Genomic DNA, 21,319 nt, shown 5'->3' with positions numbered 1-21,319 from the left:
GACGCAGGCCATGGCCATCGACATCATGCAGGTAAGACCACAGAGCGGGGGCCCTCGCCAGTGACGAGGTCTCCAGGTGGAGTAAGAGTCTGTTTTTAGTCAGTGTGAGGCCTGTCTGGGATCAACGAATCATAGAGCAGGTCTTGGTTCGAAAGGCGCTACTTTACCTTGACTTAAACATCGGGCATAATCTGCCACCGGAACTGAAATGTTTTGGGCAGAATTTGTGCTTTTGAACCTTGGAGGAATCTCTGTGAAGGATCCCCAGGCAGTGCCCCCCCTCTGCCTCAGCATCTTCCTGGCGCCCTGCGCATCCTCTGTCGAGCACTGGGCACAGCAGAGTGGGGTCTGTCCACATCTCATTCGTCCTCCGTCCTGACCAGGCCCCCCGAGCGCAGGCCATCCCTTACTGTGCGTTTCCACGTCACCAGTGCCCACCGTGTTTCTTGGAACATGGTAGGCACTGAGCAAGCACTCGCTGAATTTAATGACACTGTTCTGAACTGGAATTAAACTCGAGAGGAGGGGAAAGGGAGAGGTCGGTTCATACCGTCCTGTCCACACAGAGGCCCCCATGGGGAATCAGTGCCATTGGATCAATACGTGTCTATATAATAAAATTATTAAAAACACGTATGAGAATTACATTTCACTAACCATTTATTTCTGGAGAGAGAGGAAGGGGAGTGAGACATGGGAGACTCCATAGAGATTTTTTATTTTTTATTTTATTTTATTTTATTTTATTTGGCCGCGCTGCACAGCTTGTGGGATCTTAGTTCCCCGACCAGGGATCGAACCCACACCCTTGGCAGTGAAAGTCCTAACCACTGGACTGCCAGGGAATTCCCGAGATTTTTTTTTTTTTTTTTTTTTAAACGGAAAGCTCTGAAGTCTGTATAGCAAAAGGTTAAATTAGTTGAAGTTGGCTGATGGTATGAGCTGGATTTTCTTTATACTTTTCTGTATGTTTGAAATATCTGATGATACTGTATTATGCATTTGCATTTTATAATATAATTTACACCAGGCACAGCATTTAACACAGCTCAGTCGTCACCGCTGATGGGGGTGGAGAGTGGGGTCTGAGGGCTGCACCTCTGAGATGTTCCCCTGCAGGAATTTCAGAGCTTCGTTGTCTCTCCTAGAAAATGCTGGAAGAGCAGCTCATCACACACGCCTCTGGCGAAGTCTGGCGGACCTTCATATACGGCTTCTATTTCTACAAGATAGTGATGGACAGAGAGCCTGAGCGAGGTGAGGCGAACTGTTGCCTGTGGGGCAGGTGTTTCCTGGTGACATGCTCCATTAAATGACAGTGCTTCTCCAGCTCCTCGTGTGATGCTGTCCCCTAAGTTGATGGATCTGTCAGCCTCCTTGAGCATCTGTACTTACTTTGAGCATCACCAGAGTGACAAAGGGTTTCTTAAAGCCACAGTACATTCTTGGTGAGCACAGTGTGGATGGAAGATAAGCCTAAAAGAGGCTGAGGGAAATGATGAGGAAATGCCCTTGGCTCATTTGCTGGTCTCTGTCTTTACTCACAGCGCCCCCAACCCCCACCAGTGCAGGTGGGTCCGAGTATAACTTGACAGCTCTCATCTAACTGAGAGCGCTTTTTACTTGCTGGGCCTTCAGACTCCATCTCTTCCCCCAGGAAGACTAGCAAGCTTTCCAAGATAAATTTCAAGTATTTTGTTTTTTAATGAATAAAAGGAATTCCCAGAAGGGGAACAATTTCCAGCCTGGTCCGAGCTGCAGGCACCCAGGGTTCTGACCAGCATCTCCAGTCCCTCCCGAGCGCACAGGGACCTTGGAGGGGAGTGACTCCCACCCTGCAGACAGATGGCTTCTCGGCCTCTGGGCTTCGGGAATACTCCACCAGATGAAGCGGCTGGTGCCACTCACTGGCTCTCTTATCCAAGCACGTATTGGAAATGGATCCGTCTAGGTTTTTTCCTCGTAGACACCAAGTGTGTCCATTACCCCTCTTCCCTTAAATTCTGAGGTTGACCAGTAGATACCCACCTTACCTTCAAGGTGAAAAACCCCCAGTTAACTGTCACATGCTCTGAAATTAGAGGTCTGAAACTGGGGATAAAATATTTTTTTAATTGAAGGAGAGGTTTCATAACATAAAACTAACCATTTTAGTTAGTTATTTATTTGGCTTTTTTTTTTTTTTTTTTTTTGGCCGTGGGGCATGGCTTGTGGGATCTTGGTTCCCCTACCAGGGATTGAACCTGGCTAGGCCACTGCAGTGAAAGCACCGAGTCCTAACCACTGGACAACCAAGGGGTTCCCAAAACTAACCATTTTAAAGGGCAGTGGCATGGAGTATTCTAAGTGTCATGCAACCACCACCTCTATCTAGTTCCAGACCTCTTCCGTCGCCCTGAAAGGAAACCCCGTCCTCATTAGGGCTCCCTCCAAAGCTCCTGTTCCCCCAGGCCCTGGCCACCACCAGTCAGCTTTCTGTCTCTAAAGACTGGCCTGTTCTGGACATTTCACCCAAGCGGCCTCACGCACTCCATGGTCTTTTGAGTCTGGCTTGTTAGCGTTGTGTTTTCAGATTTACCCGTGTTGGGCGTGAACGGGTGAGAACACGAGAGCTTGCGCTGAGGGCTCCCCCTCTCCTCTGCCCTTCCCAGTGGCCGTGCAGCAGCCCACTGCCTGGCACACGACGGCGGTGGATGACTTCGCCAGCTTCCAGCGCAAGTGGTTTGAGGTGGCCTTCGTAGCCGAGGAGCTCTTGCACTCGGAGATCCCTGCCTTCCTGTTGCCCTGGCTGCCCAGCCGGCCGGCCTCCTACGCCAGCAGGCACAGCTCCTTCAGCCGCAGCTTCGGGGGCCGGAGCCAGGCGGCTGCGCTTTTAGGTAGGTGCCCAAGCAGGTGGAGCCCGGGGACACACTGGTGGGTGACTGAGCAGAGGGGCAGCCAAAGGGGCGGTGCCACGGGAACCAGGGTTAGGACCCCCGCGGCTGTCACACTGTGACTGTCAGCACCGCGGCTCCTGTACGGCTTCCACCAGCCTAGTGGGTCGAGCTCATCATTGTCCCAACCAACCAACAGGGCTCAGCAGTTGTCAAATCAGGGCAGGACACTAATCTTCCATGGACAGGAGGGGACAGACAGTGTGGCCACTTTTCCCAAGAGGCTCAGGACACAGGGGATGTGAGCTGGTGTTCCCTGCTGGTTTAGCTCTTGCCAGAGGCTGTCCCATGACTACAACATCCTGGGACCTCAGAGGTGGTCCATTCCAGGCACTCACCCTGTGCGTGACCCTCCTCTCTGCCCTCTCTGCCCAAATGTGCTTACCCCATCAAAGGATGCACACCAGGATTCTTCTCTCCCCTCCTCGGTTCCTGCAGCCCTGAGATGGGGTGAGCACCTGCTTATTGAACAGTGGTGACCTCTGCTCTCAAGGACCGGACTGATGGGTCGAGATGTGAGCGTCTTTAGAAAATGCATGCTGTAGGCAGGGCGTCGTGAGATTTCCCTCAAAGGCAGGTTGGAGAGACCCTCAAAACCCTCTGGATGGAGGGAAGCAAACGTAACATAGGCCAAACTCCAGGGAAATTCCCCATTCTACTTAGTTAGCCCGGAAGTGCCCAGCTAATTGGAATTCTTGCCTAGCTGGTGGAATGGAAACGTTACTAGTCATCACAGTTTCCAGATTCTCAGAGTTGCTCAGAGCCAGCGTGGCCAGTGCTTTGTGTGAGAGGCAGGGGACAGACCACCGCTTCTCACCAAGGTCTCCACAGGGGTGTGTGCAGGGTCCCAGCCCGTGTGCTGCACTTACCCCTTGGTTAGGGGTACTGCTTCTGGGAAATGCGTCGTCATTTTGGATCTGGAAGCTATCTTGACAGTTTCTATAGGGACATCCTCATTTCCAGAGTCTTCTCCCGCAGCCACTGGTACAACCCTCTCGTGACTGCCATCATCTGAAGCTCAGGATGAGGTTTGTGTCATTTGGTTTAGCTTTTGTTCTTAGTTACTTCAAAAAGTGTGGTCAAAAAGGAAAAGCATATGGGAAAATATGTCCAAAAAAAAGGAAGAGTAGGGGCAAAGAGATTTATGTCTACAGCGGGTAGTTTATCAACCTGGGGTGTTCTTCACCCTGTGTAGGGGTGTCAGGAGGGTCGGTGGTTCTGAAACTAGGTAGAATCTTTCATATGTGCATGTTTTCTGGGAAAACATCCACTTACTAGGTTTTCAGTGGCTCCCATGATTGTTATAGTGGAATTTTACTCCATCAGCTTCCTTTCCCACCACCCCTCCCACAGGAAGTGGGTTTCTTTTCCTTTTAAACCCAACACGGCATTATTACAGCTACTTCTCTCCAGTAATACCCCTCCCACCTCTGTGTTAGGACATGAGATCCTTCTTCCCAGCATTTTTTCGTGTTAGAATATAGACTTTTACTGTATTGTTTACTTAAGTGAAATTGGTCTATCTGTAGTGTTGAATCTTTTTCTCAGAAAAAAATCAACATGATATAGAAGGGGAAGAAGGCCTTTGTATCATGTATGACCTGCTCCCTTTTTCATTCATTCATTTTGATGTGTTCCTTTATAGACATTCCTAATTCTCAGTTGGAAGTTAGCAGCAGAAAACTGTTTTGAAATGCCTGACGGTGGCACATGGTCCTGTCTGGCTTGGTCTGTGGTGGCTCCACTTCCCCACCCCTGTCACCTTGTGTCGCTGAGCCGTGAAGCTCAGGGGCATCCGAGACCCCAGAAGAGGCAGCGCTGCATCCCTTGAGCCAGTCCCACGCCTTTCACTTCTCAGCCTTCTCTTGACAGCCCACCGGATCTCAGGCTCAGAAGGGGCTGTAGGGCACCTCGGTCCAAACCCTGATGCTTGAATGTCTTCCATAGCAGCCCTGAGGAGTGGGGAGCCAGCCAGCCGCTCTTTGAAAACTCCCACCCATGTGGCACTCACTCCCGAGATTGCTCGTTCTGTCGATGGGCAGAGCTGGTTGTTACCTTTACCTTCACTCCCCTCCCTGAGATGCTGTTCTTTCTCCTCCCGTGACACCGATCCCCTCCTCGGATCTTTGACAACCCCCCTCTGACCCGGGTGAAGGATGCTCAGCCTGGGTTTGTACTTATTCACTGGCCTTGCTGTATCTCCCTGTCCCAAGGGGAACAAGCCGGTCCTCGTGGAAGTTGAGAAGAGATGCAGAGAACTGGCCGGGGGCTGCATCTCAGCTGGGCTCACACCGTTGTCAGCATCCTCAGCCCGCTGGCAGCGTCTGCACTGTCACCTCCCCTACTGAGGAGCGAAGCCAGTGGTATCTTGAGCCCGTAACCACTAGGCTGAACAGTGCATTTCCTCTGGCTTCCTCAGACCAGCTTGATGTGCCACATGGGAGAGGAGATATGTGCAAGGTCACTGCTGGTGTTTTCTGAGTGCCCTTTCTTTCGTGACCGGGGCTTTTCACCTACAGAGAACACACTGTCCAAGTCCAGAGAGCAAACTTCCTTCCTTGAGTTTGGGCTGTTCAGTAAAGGGTTACTTTGGCGGTGTCAGGAGTCAGGAACATGACGCAGAGACAGAAACTCGTTTTGATGAGACTTTTAGCACCAGAGCCGCCTAGTTCTTTAGCCTTAAGCAGCGTCCGTGGGAGTCTTGGGCAGACCTCTGATGGAGCAGTGGTGATAAGCCCGTGGCTTAAACTGGGAGGAAGGAATAACAGGAGCAGGAGGAAAGGAGGAGAGTCACAAGGGAGGGTGGCCAGAGGAGAAGGCAGGAGGGGCGTCCAAGAGCCCTTCTCATCCACGTTTCACTTGACCCTCCCCTCTCCTCTGCAGAGCAGCTGGATGGGTGCCCTCTCAGTTTGCAGTTGAGGAGCCAAACCAGGAGGGGTGGAGCAACGTTCTCAGGGGCACAGGGCTTGGACGGCAGGGCTTAGGTCTTCCCAGTCCAAGTTGACAGCGTCTCCCACTTTGCACCTTCTGGTTTTGAGAGAATGATGAGCTGTGTACCTCGCAGCTGAGTGTTGGTCTGCCTGGGTCCCGTTCAGTGTCCAAGTGGCAGCTCCACTGCCCCCCCAGCACAAGTTCATTCAAATTGCTGACTCAAGAGCTGTTACTTGTGTGTGATAAAAGCCACTCAGGGCTTCTACCTGCAGAACCCAGAACTAAGCTGACCGCTGCAGACAAATGCCACTGGATTCGAGGGGGCAGGGGAGAAAGAGGGTCCAATCGTAGTTTGCGGAAGCCCCATGTGTGGCAGTGCCCAGCTAGGCGGAGCAGAGCCCTGATCTTCTTCCTTCTGAGCCAGCTTCGGGCCTTTAGTCTGGTCAGGAACTTGACAGTCTGACCCGTCTCTAAAACACCCCTGTCTTGGTTGAGAAGGATTTCTGAGCAGGAGCCCAGATTGGATGAGCCACTTTGGCGCTGACTTGACATCCTTGGGCAGCACACGGTTGTTGGGACAGAGCATTAGCCTTCATTAAGAGGTTTCATTTCTTGAGAAACGATTATAGAACTATTGCCTTCCTGCGTTGAAACCAGAAAAGCAAGACCTCCTCCTTGCTGTGGTCCGGGCTGCGTGTCCCATCGTGTCCCTTCGTGCACTGGAATCAGAAGATCTGGGGCTCAGCCTGGCTGAGGTTCTGACTCTGATCTTGGCCAAGACGTTTTTCCTCCATGGGTTGCTGTTTCCTCATCTGTAAATCAGGAGTTGGATTAGATTAGGGGAAGTGAACTGTGGTTTAACCAGGCACATCTGGCCTATCATCTGTTCATTTGTTTGTTTTATAATAAACTTTATTTTTAGAGCACTTTCAGGTTCACAGCAAAACTGAGCAGAAAGTACAGTTTCCATATACTCCCTGTCCCCCCCCCCGCAACCTGCACACATGCACAGCCTCCCCTGCTGTCAACGTCACCACTGGAGTGGGACATTTGTTACAATCGATGACCCTACACTGACACATCATTATCACCCAAAGCCCATGGTTTCCCTTAGGGTTCACTCTTGGTGCTGTGCATTTTATGGGTTTTGACAAATGTATAATGACATGTATTCACCATTATAGTATCACACAGAGTAGCCTGACTGCCCTAAAAATCCATTTGTTTTTGTAAGTAAAGTTTTACTGGAACACAGCTGTGCCCACTCGTTTAGGTAATATCTGAGGCTGCTTTTGCACTATAACAGCAGCGTTGAATAGTTGGAACAGAGACCTTGTAGCCTGCAAAACCTAAAATATTTACTACGTGGACCTTTATGGAAAGCACTTGCTGAGCCCTGGACTAGCTGATTTCCAAGAAGTGTCTGGAATCTGCAGTTTCACATCTGGATGCTCAGTTGTTTTCTCTTCCTCCTCACCCCCTGCCTTCCTTTCCCTCCCCCGGCCACCAACCTCCCCCCCGCCATGTAGCTGCCACTGTCCCGGAGCAGAGGACCGTGACCCTGGACGTGGACGTGAACAACCGCACAGACCGACTGGAGTGGTGCAGCTGTTACTACCACGGCAACTTCTCACTGAACGCGGCCTTCGAGATCAAGCTGCACTGGATGGCAGTGACCGCCGCTGTGCTCTTTGAGATGGTGAGACCCCCTTATGTGTGGTCAGGCCTGGGCTCACCTGGCAGACGGGCGCACGGGTGCTCGGTAGAGATTCACGTCACTTAAAAAATTGTTTTCACTTCAGGCTCCTATTACCTTCACATGGACTGTTGGAATAGCCTCTTTCAAAAAATTAAACGTAGTGAAAAATTCAAACAGTCGAAAAGGGTATGTAGATCAGGGTTTCTGACCCTTGGTGTGCTACTGACACGTAGGGCCAATGGTTCTGTCATGGGGGGCCTGGCCTGTGCATTGTAGGATGTTGAACAACATCCCTGGCCTCTACCCACCAAATACCAGTAGCATACCCTCCTGTGACAACCAAAAATGTCTCCAGATATTGCTGATGTCCCCAGGGAGGGGGGGGCATTGCCCCCAGTTGAGAATCACTGGTGTAGAGCAGAACGTAACCCTCTCTCCCACCCTCACCCTGTTCCCTGGGACTTCCATCTACTGCCCTGCCACTTTGCTGGTACTTGCAGAGAGATTCTGTGCGTATAGAGGCCCTGTTACTTTTACTTTCTTTTTTTTTTTTTTAACAGATATAGTAGCTCAGAATATTTACTATTCATGTTGTGTTTTTCCTATCACCTATATATCTTCTGTATCAATATAAATAAGTCGGACTCACTGTTGTTTTTTTTTTTAATTTGTTTTGCCTCGTTTTGGGGGGAAGTTTTTAAAATAACATTTGTTTCTTAAAAGTTAACATGTGCGTAACAGGAAACTAAAAAACACAAGAAGTAAAAATCAAAGTCATCCGTAATCACAAGTATTTTAGAGTCTGACATGTCCTTCTAGGTCCCGTTTGTGTATCTATGCAACTAAGCATCCATTTTTATGTAATTAAGATTCTACAGTTATGTATCATGTGTTTTTTTTTGTTTGTTTGGCCACACCGTGTGGCATGCGGGATCTTACTTCTCCGACCAGGGATCGAACCAGCGCCCCCTGCAGTGGAAGCGCAGACTATTAACCACTGGACCACCAGGGAAGTCCCTGTATCATGTTTTTTTTTATACATCATGAATATTTACCATTTCAAAGTTCCAAAGCTACCTGAGTATTTTGGTAACCAAGAATACACTACATCAGCTCAATTTGGAAGACATTGCCTCATTATTTTTAAGGGCTGCAGAATACTTTATTGCTTGTTTGTATCATAGTTTATCTACACAATCCTCTGTTCATGAACATCACTGCTATTAACTCTGGTTCTCTACAGGGGTCGGGGAGGTGTGTGGTTGTGACCTCTTAGGAGCATTTGGCATATCTGGAGACATTTTTACTTGCCCCAAATGGTGGGAGTGCCCCTGGGGTCTAGCAGGTGGTGGGGAGACCAGGGATGTAGCCCATCATCCTATAGCACAGAGCACAACACAGCCTCTACGGCAAAGAATCCCCCAGCCCCAGTGTCTTGAGAGCCAAAGCTGAGAAGCCCTGTTTCAGTTGGTCTCCTGCCTGTTTCTGCTTCTCGTCCACCCTGGTCCAGCTGCCTCATCAGGTCACTCATTGCTCCTGGCCACCCCCCATCCCAGGCTGTGTGTCTAAAATAAATGCTCCTTAGCCGAGCTGTCAGTGTCTTCCAGGAGCCCTCTTGAGCCATCTTTACAGTCTCCTACTCTTTTTTATATGCTCTCTCCTTCAGCCCCAAAGAGTATTTCTCTATGGCTTCAGCTGAGTCCCACGCCCCTCCATCACTGGCCCAAACATCTCATTGCACAGCTGAAAGCAGCTGGAAAGTTCAAAAAGAGTTTGTGAAGAGCCTAGGAGATGACCAAAGGGAAAGGAGCACAGCGTCGGCTGGCAACGTACAGGTTTTTTTGTCCAGGGCTCAAAAGCCTAGTTTTATCCCCATAAGACGTGGGAGAGATTGGTCCACATCTCTGTCTCCCCAGCCCCTGTCTGCTTTCAAATGGTATTACTGTCTTTGAGGACCCCTCCCATGGAGACACTCCCATCCAGGGAACATTGTTAAGGTCCAAATCAAAAAAGACGCCCAGCTGCCCAATCCGCTCAGCTTGCTGGGGACACCAGCTCTTCCCCAGTGGGTCAGAGCCGGGATGACCACTCCCTCCAGCCAGAACTAACCCTCCGGCCCAGTGCGATAGCGTCCTCCTCAGAAGCCCCACCAGGTGACACTGTCTCAGAACCACACAGCCACAGTGTTCTCTCTCACTCACACACACACACACACACACACACACACACACGTGCACACACACACACACACACACACAGATACAGTTATAGTTTGGCAGGAAGAAGAGTATTTCCTCAGAGGAGTTTAGCATCTATCTTTTAAAAAGTACACTTTTCACATCAATTCATGTAAAACCCACTGAAAGCTGCTCATATTTTTATCATGATTTTATTAAGTTTTTAAGAATCTCGAGTGTAGGTTAATTATTATTTTAAGGCCATGTCCACATTTGTTATAAACCACATTTTATTTAGATAAATATTACATAAGCCTTAGAAATTACTTGGTCAAGCAGAGACCTTGGTGTTTTGCTCATGGTTAGGAGTGTTCCTGGGAGAAAAGCTAAGAGTGGGGAGGTTTGTCGTTAAGCCCCAGTAACTTTCATTCTCAGTCAGTCTTCAGACAGATGGCGTTTGGGAGCTTGCAGAGAGCAGCTCTCATTCTGCGAGGTCAGCGCTTGTCACTTTTGGCCAGAGGACACCATGATCATCTTGCAGCCTGCGTCTTGTCCCTCTCAGCCAGCCTGAGTGGATTGTTTTCCTATTTGATACTTTGGACTTAGTAAATTTTTGATAAAGGACAAAATTAGAAGGACTTAACCTATATCCTGTGACTTTCCTCCAACATCCTATGGAGCAAGAAGAGGCAGGACATAGCTCTCTCTAGTCTGTTCCTCCAGAAAGAGCCCCTGAAGTTGCAGAAGCTCAGGCTGTGAGGAGCCATGCGCTTACCTCCCGGTCTTTCAAGGATTCACAGGAGGTTCAACTGTGTTTCTTCCTCCCAGGGCGGGTCTGGAGCCGGCGGACATTAATCAATGAACGTGTGGACCAATAAGCAGGCCATCACTCGGGTGGCTTCGCTCCTCAGGAAGTTACTTCTCTTGTCAGAGTGAACTTGGAGGTGATGCTGTGTGTTTCTGTGCTTCCCACCAGGTCCAAGGTTGGCATCGCAAGGCCACCTCCTGTGGCTTTTTGTTGGTGCCGGTTTTGGAGGGTCCCTTTGCGCTGCCCAGTTACCTGTACGGCGACCCACTCCGGGCCCAGCTCTTCATCCCGCTCAACATCAGCTGCCTGCTCAAGGAGGGCAGCGAGCACCTGTTTGACAGTAAGAGACACCCCTCTCCGGAGGGCCTGTCACCCGCGTAGACCCTTCCCCCAGGGTTGCCTCTCTAGGCGCCTCGAGGCCAGCTTTTTTTTTTTTTCAATTTGGTAAAATGGAGACCAGCTTTTCACGGGCCAGTGAAAAGAAGGAGCCTTGTAGACAGGGGGCCAGAGGTTTTTTGTTTGTTTGTTTGTTTCTTATAAATTTATTTATTTATTGGCCGCGTTGGGTCTTCGTTGCTGGGCACGGGCTTTCTCCAGTTGTGGCAAGCGGGGGCTACTCTTCATTGCAGTGTATGGGCTTCTCATTGCGGTGGCCCCTCCTTGTTGCGGAGCACAGGCTCTAGGCACTTGGGCTGCAGTAGTTGTGGCACACAGGCTCAGTAGTTGTTGCTTGCGGGCTCCAGAGTGCAGCCTTAGTATTTGTGGCACACGGGCCTAGTTTCTCCGTGCCATGTGGGATCCTCCTGGACCAGGGCTTGAACCCGTGTCCCATGCACTGGAAGGCAGATTCCCAACCACTGCGCCTCCAGGGAAGTGCTGGGGCCAGAGTTTTAATCTGATTCTTCACTTAGTGGCTGAGCAACCCTGGACAAGTCACTTAATGTCTCTGAGCCTCAAATGCCTTATTCCTAAAATGGGGCCGACCAGAGCTGCCTCACTAGCTCAAGAAGACCCTCGTAAGGCCTGGAGGGGATGGTGGGTGGGAGAGGGCGCTGTGCTCTGTAAATCTCGAGCAGCACCAGGCTTCTCCCTGCACCCTCCTCTCTGCTCCAGCCTTACTGGTTTGGGCGGCAGGAATCTGATCCTCACTGGAGGCTTGGATCTGCTGCTCCACGAAAAAAGGCCGGAAATGGGAGGCATTGAAAGCAAAAACAGGACACAGTGTGCTCTTGTGCAAAGCTGAGATGCGTCAGCACCTGGAGGACGCGGGACCCCCTCAGAGTGCTTCCCCGGAATGGAGACCACGGGGCCGACCCCACCCGCTGCTCCACCCTCATCCACCAGACTCTGAGGGCAGGTGTAGGCAGATGGAGGGATGAGCTGACTTCACACAGCACGGACTTTTCATCACCAAGCACTCATTTCGATGAGCATGTAATTAGCTCCTACAAAGCACCCCATGAGCTCATGGATGATCTTTTTATAACGAAAAGCTAGAGTCGCTGCTGGTGTGTCAGAGCCCTGTAGACTCTCAGGCGTAGAAATTATCAGTGTGGAGAAAAAAACTTGAGGTTAAGGAGATGCTTTTTCCTGAGTTCTTATGAGTCTGTGCTGTGTTTGGCGGCAGAGAAACGGCCCCCCCACCCCCGGGGTGCAAAGAGCTTTTGTTCCGAAGGCCCACCTGTACATTCTTTACATCTTGGAAGACATTTATGTATAGACACAGTGTTTTTAAGTGATAGTTGGGATTCCAGGTGAGCCCCACGGCCCCTGGAGGCTGAAGATCCCGGGATCTTTAGGGTTTACAAAGCACCCCCCAACCCCCCCCCCCACACGTTCTCATTTACCCTCACAGTGTGGCCGAGGGGCGACTGTTTTTTGCCGTCCTGAAATGGCAGGTGATTATGTCTGCATATGATGACTTTAAGCCAGGCACCACCTCCTACTGCTGTTTTTAATATGTTGAGGGGAAGGTGAGATCTCCCCCCATACCACCCAAAGACTCTTCTGGCGTTTTCCACCTTCGCTGTAACAGCACAGGGGTGCTCGCAGGGCTGGCACTGGAGGACATTTCTGTGTGAACCGATGGTTTTCCCTGCCAGTCGTAACCCAGTCTTCAAGACCAGCATCCTCTGTTGGTTGCCATGGTTACGGCTGAACGAAAGGAGTCCTCGTTGAAAGGAATAGGACTTGAATCTAAAAATCAATTTTCTTGCTTCTGTGCTACCTCTCTTCCTGTTTTCTCCCATTCTGATAACGGGGAATTCAAAATCTTAAAAATCTGACAAGAATATGCTGTGTCTGTTTTTATCTATTAAAGCCAAAGTCTTTTCTCTTTTCTGCTCTTTGGTTACCCGGAATCCTCACATCTAACCTAGATATAAAATTCCAAATATGGAAAGAGCAACAAAGCCCCTGCAGGCACCCCTGGCCTCTGGGACGAGGTCTCGTGTGGTTGCTGCCCCAGCCCTCAGCACCTTGATCCCGAGAGCAGCCCCGGCCTGTTGCCTCTGCTGTGTGACAGCTGCCTCAGCCCTGCCACCTCCTCACCCTGCTCCTGTCTTCACACCAGCCAGGCTGGAGCACGAAGTGGGTGGTGGGGGCAGGCACTCACCTGCCCCGCCCCCTCCCCCCTTCCCCAGCTGATCACGTTTCCAAAAATCATTTTATATTGATTTGCTTAAATTTCCCCACCCCTAAAATGGAAGATTGGGGATTTTTTTTTTTTCTCCTTAGAAGCAAATGACATTCATTTCAGGCTTATCTTTTGGTTGTATTTTAACATCCTGCTCCTTTCCGCTTTTGGCACAGACGGTCATTAGAATGAGTCTCATACCAAGTTCTAACTTCTTTATTTTTTACTTTATTTATTTATTTATTTATTTATTTGCGGTACGCGGGCCTCCCACCGCTGCGGCCCCTCCCGCCGCGGAGCACAGGCCCCGGACGCGCAGGCCCAGCGGCCACGGCTCACGGGCCCAGCCACTCCGTGGCACGCGGGACCCCCCCGGACCGGGGCACGAACCCGCGTCCCCTGCATCGGCAGGCAGACTCGCAACCACTGCGCCACCAGGGAAGCCCTCATACCAAGTTCTAGTAGCTCACACTGATCGCTGAGGACTCATATTCCTCTCCTTTCTAGACAGACCCTGATGGAGCTTGAGAGCTGTCACTGTCTTTAGGATATCCCTCCTTGGGGTGGAGGCTGGTCTTTCTGAAAGCAGGTGGTGTGAAAAAGCAGAGCTCAGGCTCAAGGGGGGAGCATTGCCAAGAGTAGTGAAGGATACCCAAGGCTGGACCCAGGGAGATTTGCAAATCTTGGAATCACAACTCGGCATTTATTCTTTTTTCCTTTTAGGCTTTGAACCAGAAACATACTGGGACCGAATGCACCTTTTCCAGGAAGCCATCGCACACAGGTTTGTCCCTTAGCAAGAGGGAAGCATGGGGAGGCATCAGTGTTTGTTTCAAATAGCAGTTACCACAGCGAAGCCCAGTTCATTCCCTTTCTGGGGAGATGGACCCAGTCCACCAGTGACAGATTCACTGCTTATCTCCGACTAGTCCCTCTGCCTTGGTTTCAGAGATGAGCACCACCTGTCCAGTTCCTGGAGCTGTAGTTTTTCAGACTTGCTTCCCTCTTCTTTCAGTTTGTAGGAGAGCAGAGAGCTCTCTCCTCAGCCTCCTACAAGACCTGGAGCCAAACTCTCCAGGAGATGAAAAACTGTAGAATCTGTCAGGAGCCTCTTGACACATGTTGAGAAGACAATGAATGGTTAAAAAGCAATAGATACGTTCAGTAGATATTTACTGTTACCTAATATGTATACCAGGGAGAGCCTTTCCTAGGCTTAGCTGTATCCCCCAGGCCGGTCCAGCTGTGTCTCTAGAACATCACTAACTCAGTGTCCGGTTGCTGCCTTGTGTTATTCATAGAAAATCAGAGCCTCCTGTGCCTGCTTCAGTGTCATATCATCTTGTTCAGGCGCCTTCAGCTGTCCCCGCCCCACCTGGCACACCCCCCTCCGTGCACAGCCCCCCACCAACCACAGGATAAAGTCCGGACTCTTCGACCCCCTCCACCCAAGCCGGCCCAGGCCTGCCTTAGACCTTACTCAGCCCTTTTCTTCGATGCTTGGTAAAGGCTGTGAAATGAATGCCAGGGCACCTGACTTCCTCCGTCCAGGAGGAGGGGGTGCGATTCGGGGCGGTCAACGAAGAGGTCGGTGGGAAAGGACTTTGATGTGGGAAGCGGACAGGCCTGGTTCACCTCGGCCTCCACTGGCATCTGGCTGAGGAACCGTGAGGTGCTTTGCCTTCGAGTTCTCCCCCTTCACAGGGTTGTTGGGAGGGTTTCCTGACGTTCCCAGCACCTAGTAGGACCCCAGGAGATGGTAGTTATTATGAGGAAGAAGAGTTTGTCAGCAGGTCCTGCTGATCCACGCTGAGTAAATAGAGAGCCTTGATCGGAAAGTAGAGAGGAAGAAGGGCAGACTCCAGAGCCGTTCCTGCATGTGCTAGAACCAGCTGACAGTGATGAGCTGGCGGTGCCCATCAGCCGATCTGTTTATGTGTCTGACTTCACATGTTCTTCAGTAAATAATTACCAAGTGCCCGTGTAAAGCCAGCAGCTTCTGTAGAGGATGCAACACGGCACCTCCCTGGAGCCGAGTCCAGGAAGGGAGACAGGGTTTTCCCTGCTTTAGTTCTGCCTCATCACAGGCTTCATTACGTAAACCCCTCAGACTCAGGGCAGGGGCCATATCTGCCAATGCATCCTTTACAGCACTTAGCCGGTAGAGTGTAATAAATGCACTTTGTGGAAATAAAAAAACCAGGAATAGAACAAGCCATGGATGAAAAATGGCACCTCCTGCCTGTTTCCAGAACACAGCGAGGCAGGGTCCCAGTTTTCCTCGCCTTAAGGAAAGGAGTCCAGTTATGATCTTTCTCAACGCACAGCGTTTATTGAGAACTGCTGTGTGCTTAGTGTGGGAGAACTGAGAGGAAAGGGAGAGGGGCCCGGCTCAGCAGAGTTAAGATAAGGGCCTTCCCCGGGGGAGCTGACAGTCTTGGGGTGGTCGCAGGGGGGGAGGGCCGATGCGATGGAGTGGGGGGTGGCTGGGTGGAGATGAAGGCTGGATGAGGGAAAGCTGGGCAGGTGAGAGGCTCTCAGCACCCAGAGAGGAAAGGGGGCCGGGATGGTGGGGAGTGGTGAGGACCGTGAGGAGCAGCCTGAATGTTCTACCTGAAAGAGACTTTCCAGATCCCTTGGCCGTCGGAGAGTCGTGTTAGCCACACTCTTGCTCCCCTCAGCGCGCCCCCCCGCCCCCCCCCCCCGTGTCCCTGTAGCCCAGGGGGCCCTCATCGGCCTGTCTCCCTGTCCTTCCCTTAGGTTTGGGTTTGTTCAAGATAAATATTCTGCCTCTGCTTTTAACTTCCCTGCTGAAACCAAGCCTCAGTACATCCACGTCACAGGTGAGGCGCTCCAGGCGCAGCATGGACGGGGCGGGGTCAGGGGCGGCCAAGGCAGGACTGGGAGCCCCGGGGGTGGGGGCGAGGGTGCTGGCCCGGGCACCCTCCCTCCCTCCTTCCCGGCGCTGTGACCTGGCCCCTGTCCCCACAGGCACGGTGTTCCTGCAGCTGCCCTACTCCAAGCGCAAGTTCTCAGGGCAGCCACGGCGGCGCCGCAATTCTACCAGCTCCGCCAGCCAGAGCCTGTTCTGCGAGGAGAGGGTGGGCTACAGCTGGGCCTACAACACCATGCTGACCAAGACCTGGCGCTCCAGCGCCACTGGCGATGAGAGGTTTGCTGACCGGCTGCTGAAGGACTTCACGGACTTCTGCGTCAACCGTGACAACCGGCTGGTGACCTTCTGGACGAGCTGCCTGGAGAAGATGCACGCCAGTGCCCCGTGACGGGCGAGGGGCCGGGGGTACTGTCCTGCTGCTGATGGTACTCGGTGGGGTCAGGCAGGCTCGGGTCGTGGGGGCTGTGGGTGCTGCTTGGCCCCTGCCAGCCTCCGTCCGCTCCAGGAGGAAGCCTGCGGAAGCCTCCGGCACCTGGGAGCAGGTGGGAGGGCGCCCCCATGCACGCCCTCAGCAACAGAGTGGCTCCCGTGAGCGTCCTTTCCTCCGCCGTACGCAGGTACTTCCCGCCCAGAAGGAGTGTGCAAAGGATGTAAGATAACTTTGTGAAATAATGTACCATAGGCTCACACCAACTGTATATACCTGTACAGAGCAGAAACAGGAATAAACTGGCCCGTGTGGCATCTCTGTCCCCAGCCTGGTCCCGGGCAGCAGCAATCCTGTCTTCGGCTGGGCAGTCGTGCCCTGCCACTGGGGCCCTGGAGGCCGATGAGGCGGCCACAGACGCTGGGGAGGACTCCAGAATTCACTTGGGGGTCTGGCTGTGAGTTTACTGAAAGGTTTCTCTTCAGGGGCCCTCGGGCAGGAGAGGAGAGTTCCGGGCAGGCCTCATGAACAGACGAGACGAGGTGCTGGGATCCTGCGGGCCTGGTTGTGGGAGGCGAGTCTTGCTAAGTAGGTGAGCCTGGCATGGCGTGCAGATGTCGTGGCATTCAGAAAAAAATCCAAGGAAGGCTCTGTTGACTCTGGCTGAGGTTAGGACCCACTGCTCTGTGGGATAAGACTCAGCATGGTCCTCAACCTCAGCTCCGCCCTCACTGGCCAGGGGGTAGAGGGTGGGGGGACCTGAGAGCTCCCACCACTTCCCCTCCCGCCACTTCCCCTCCACCCCGAGTTAATCACAAGCGCTATTGAACTACCACCTCAATGGCCTGCAGGTCCGTCCCCTCTCCCAGGAGCCCTGCAGCCGCTCTCAGCCTGGCCCTCACCTCCTCTTCCTCCTCCTGCATGGCTAGGAACACCTCCCACCTGGTCTCTGCTTTCCCTCCAGGCCCTTCTCCACTCGGCAGTCACCACTCTGATTGTGCCCCCCACCTATTTAGACCTCTTTGGTGACTTGAACTTCAAAACTCTTAGACGTGGCCGCACAATCTGGTCCCAGGCTTCCTCTCCAGCCACCAGGAACGTCAGAAACTCTTTATGGGCTCAGACCCTTTGCACACGCTGTTCCCTGTGCCTCGAACACTCCTCACTCATCCCGGCCATCCATCCGCCCTCAGCTCAAAGGTCCCTTCTCCAGAGAAGCTCCGTGGGACCCCGTCATGTCTTCCCATGGCACCTTGCCCTCCTCCCACCACATGCGGCACATGGCAGGGGGCTTGACTATTTTGTTCATCCTTTTTTCCTAAATGTTTGGCCTAATGGAAGATGCTGGAGAAGTGGTTGTTGGCCAAGCGCGTGGGGTGAATGAATGAGCTCTGGGCTCAAGGGCCAGGCACTGGGTGTCCCGTCTGAATCTCTCCCTCCCTCCCTGGTCTTCCAGCTTATTTAATGGAGCCTGTTTTCTCCTCTGCAAATGCAGGTGTTGATGCTGTCTGTAGAGATTTTGAAAGAATAGGTCTGTTAACATATGTGAGAGCGCACTGGCTGATTCCTGGCATGGAGCAGGTCCTCCATAAAAAACCATTTTCTCATATTTTTTCACCTTCCCTTCCCTCTGCTGAATCTTTGCTCCTTTCTAAGCATCAGTGTCCTTCACTTATAAAATGGGAGGCTGTCTCCCAGGGTGGATGGAGGATCTAAAGACAGATGTATATGAAAGAGCTGACTTACCAGCAGGGAGTACACAAATGCAGGCTGCCCACCCTCATGTCCCCAGGCCGGGAGTCTTCACGTGCTTCCGAGCCAGCTTCCTGAGTCATTGTGTGGACACGGCAGCCGCGGGCCCATTCAGATCAGGTCACCCACCGCCATACCTGTGATCCTTGGTGCCTAGAAGGTTGTGAGCCCTTCCTAAACATGAGCTGTTATGACGATGATGATGACTGCCTGGGACTCTGTGACCCCCAGGGGATTAGAGATGGGAATGACCACAGAGGGCAGAAATGGACGAGGCAGTCTTTAAAGAGGAAGGAGCCTTGGGCCTTGTAGGATGTGTAGGAGTCGGCGTGGTCAAGAGGCTGCACTCCTCTAACAGCTGTGGCTGTTCTGCCTTATCTGGGTCCCAGGAACTTCTGCTGGGAAGTTTCCTCTGTTGGCAGAGGTGCCGCGTTCCTAAGAGCAGGAAGAAGGGCCTCCTGGCTCCTGCCCACTGGGAACAGGGTTGTGGCCCGAGGCTGGCAGCTCTGGAGACATTTCTCAGTTCTGTGGTTGTGCTGGGGGCAGGGGCACACAGGCCCCTGTACACCTGGGGGGGCGCCAGTCAACCTCCTGGACGTAGAAATGAGTCTGGGGTGAGGAACCACACAGGTGTGGGATGCAGAAAACATGATGGGGAAAGAAACACATCCCTTTACCGAAGGAACGAGAAATCAGCCAAAGGGGCTTCAAAGCAGAAGAAGGAGCTGCGTTAGTCCCACCCATGATTCCTCAAGGCTCCTGTGCCTAAGAGCTGCTTAAATCACAGATTCCACAGCCTACCCAGGGATTCTGATTCAAGGGGTCTGGACTCTGTGCTGTAAACAGATGCTCGAGTGACTCCGGTCTCAGTGGTCCATTTGAGAAACCCTGCTGCAGACCCCTTCTCTGGGATTCTTCCCTCTTACTTTACACGCAGGCCTAACCAGCCTGGAAATCTGGTTCTCAGACCAAAGCAGAGCAGAGGTCGCCGCACACCGGAAGGCAGAGAACTCAAGAGCAGGGTGGAACAACAAGTGACAGCACGATGGCAGCAGGGGCGGACAGAGAACCTCCCAGGGCACGGGACCCCTACAGGCACGGGACCCCCAAAGGATGGTCCAACACTGCCAAATTCTATGTTAGAGGCACGGAAGCCCGTCTCCCATTTGTAGGAAGAGACCCATCAAAACAAAATGGAAACTTCAGGTATTACGAGGAACAAGTACACAATACACACCTGAGACACCACGAGGTTTTGCTAAAGTGGAAAGAGTGGGAGAGGAGACTGACTAGTTTCAGATGCATGAAATAAAAATGGTTGCCCCGGGCTTCCCTGGTGGCACAGTGGTTGAGAGTCCGCCTGCCGATGCAGGGGACACGGGTTCGTGCCCCGGTCCGGGAAGATCTCGCATGCTGCAGAGCGGCTGGACCCGTGAGCTATGAAAAAAAAAAAAAAAAAAAAAAAAGTTGCCCCATTTCTCAAGCGTTCCCTGCATTCTGGGCAGTGTAGCATACTTTACATGCCTTTCCATCTTGTAATCTTTGGCAGAGTCACACCAGATGTGGGGTAGGATCCCCAGGTGGCGGAGCCTCAGGCCGCAGAGCCGACAGCAGCTGGAATCAGGTCTGTGGGACCCCAGAACCCAGCCCTGCCCACTGTGCTGTCCCCCTCCCCTCCGGCTGGAGCTGGGACAGTGAGGCATCACCCTCTGCTCCGTCCTGGGGGCCCCTCTCTCCCTTTTGGCTGACTATGCTCCGTGTGTGGTACGGCCCTGCTGAGGTGCAGGTGTGGGCATGGCCTCAAGGCTCTGGTAGGAAGGGTGTGGGGTCTTTCCTCTCCCCCCCCAAGCTCCTGACTTCAGCCTGCAAGTGCTTCAGGCAGCTCCTGGCCTTCACACTGGCCCCAAGCCTGGCCTGGAATGTGCGGGTACCGTGAACTCAGTCACACCAGCCTTAAAATTTGACCTCCACCCGCTTCTCTGGCTGCAGCAAGATCCATCTGTTTCTCAGTGAATCATGACACTGTCCTTCCAAGAAGGCGCCCTCTTCCCCCACGAGGGTGAGGGGAGGTGGGGAGCTGCGGTGCCACCCCCAGAGGCCCCTTGCTCTCTGAGTGCTGTCTCCCTTGGCAGTGAGTCTGGGTGAAACCTGGGGGCCCACAAGATTCCAGACCTCCCCTTCTCAACTGATGGGAAGCTGAGTTCCTAGAGGGCTGGCGTCCCTGTGGATCCCTCAGCAGCTCGTGGCAGCCGTGACTGGAACGGAGTCTCACGTACCAGGTTGCTTATCCAGGCTCCATTCCTGTCCCCCTGCCCCCATCCCTGTTCATCCTCAAATGTCTGTTAAGCAGCAGAAAATTTTATTTTTAAGCCCGTGGCATCCCAGGAGAGAAACGTTTCCCTAGTGCCTTTGATGTTCATCCAACCCTAGTGGTTCACATCCTGGGTCCTCCTCCTACCCAGGATGAGAGCTCTGGGAGGTGTGATCAGCTGCTGTCTTGGGGAAGGGGCCCCTTTTCAAGGTGTCATGTCCTGCCTTTCCTCAGGCCCTGTGTCCTCAGAACCTGAGCTGACACAAGCTCAAGGGGGCGGGCAGGGCTCTGCCAGAGGTAAGCCCGAGAGACTTTGGTCCAGCCCCTGGCTACAGCACTGGAGGAGAACCAGGAGAGGCCACGGCCTCTCAGGTGGGGGCAATTTTGACCCCCAAGGGACATGTGGAGACAGTTGGTTGTCACAACTGCGGGAGGTGCTACCTGCATCCAGTGGCTGCTTCTGGACACCGTATGGTACACGGGACAGCTCCTGCCACAAAGAATTATTCAGTCCCAAATGTCAGTAGTGTTGATGTTGAGAAGCCCTGAACTAGATTCTGATGGGGAAAGAGGTCCAGATGGGGGGCCCCTCCCTCCTGTGACTTTGGAGGAAGAGGGCCTGCCACTTGCCCCTGTTGGTGGAGATCTGAATCCTTTCTTGACGGCATCCCCATCCCCAATGTCCTGTAGCAATTACTCTTGCTGGGTTCCAAGACCAGAGTGGCTAAGAGACCTGCTTAGAGGCACATA

At 52.5% G+C, this 21,319-nt stretch overlaps 1 protein-coding gene across 1 annotated transcript; it reads left to right on the top strand.

Annotated features, from left to right (window-relative positions):
• The first annotated feature begins 6 nt into the window (after positions 1 to 6).
• LOC114485133 (GATOR complex protein DEPDC5-like) lies at positions 7 to 17,891 on the top strand. The gene is made up of 8 exons (XM_028485893.1): positions 7 to 31; positions 1,149 to 1,257; positions 2,652 to 2,876; positions 7,394 to 7,563; positions 10,717 to 10,888; positions 13,907 to 13,967; positions 15,944 to 16,026; positions 16,175 to 17,891. Exons 1-8 carry the CDS (start codon positions 11 to 13, stop codon positions 16,465 to 16,467), a joined length of 1,134 nt encoding a protein of 377 aa, XP_028341694.1. The 5' UTR covers positions 7 to 10; the 3' UTR covers positions 16,468 to 17,891.
• The last annotated feature ends 3,428 nt before the right edge of the window (positions 17,892 to 21,319 follow it).

This window comes from Physeter macrocephalus, unplaced genomic scaffold (genome assembly GCF_002837175.3).
Source record: "Physeter macrocephalus isolate SW-GA unplaced genomic scaffold, ASM283717v5 random_676, whole genome shotgun sequence".
NCBI lineage: Eukaryota > Metazoa > Chordata > Mammalia > Artiodactyla > Physeteridae > Physeter > Physeter macrocephalus.
This window is presented reverse-complemented; position numbering and strand designations above follow the sequence as displayed.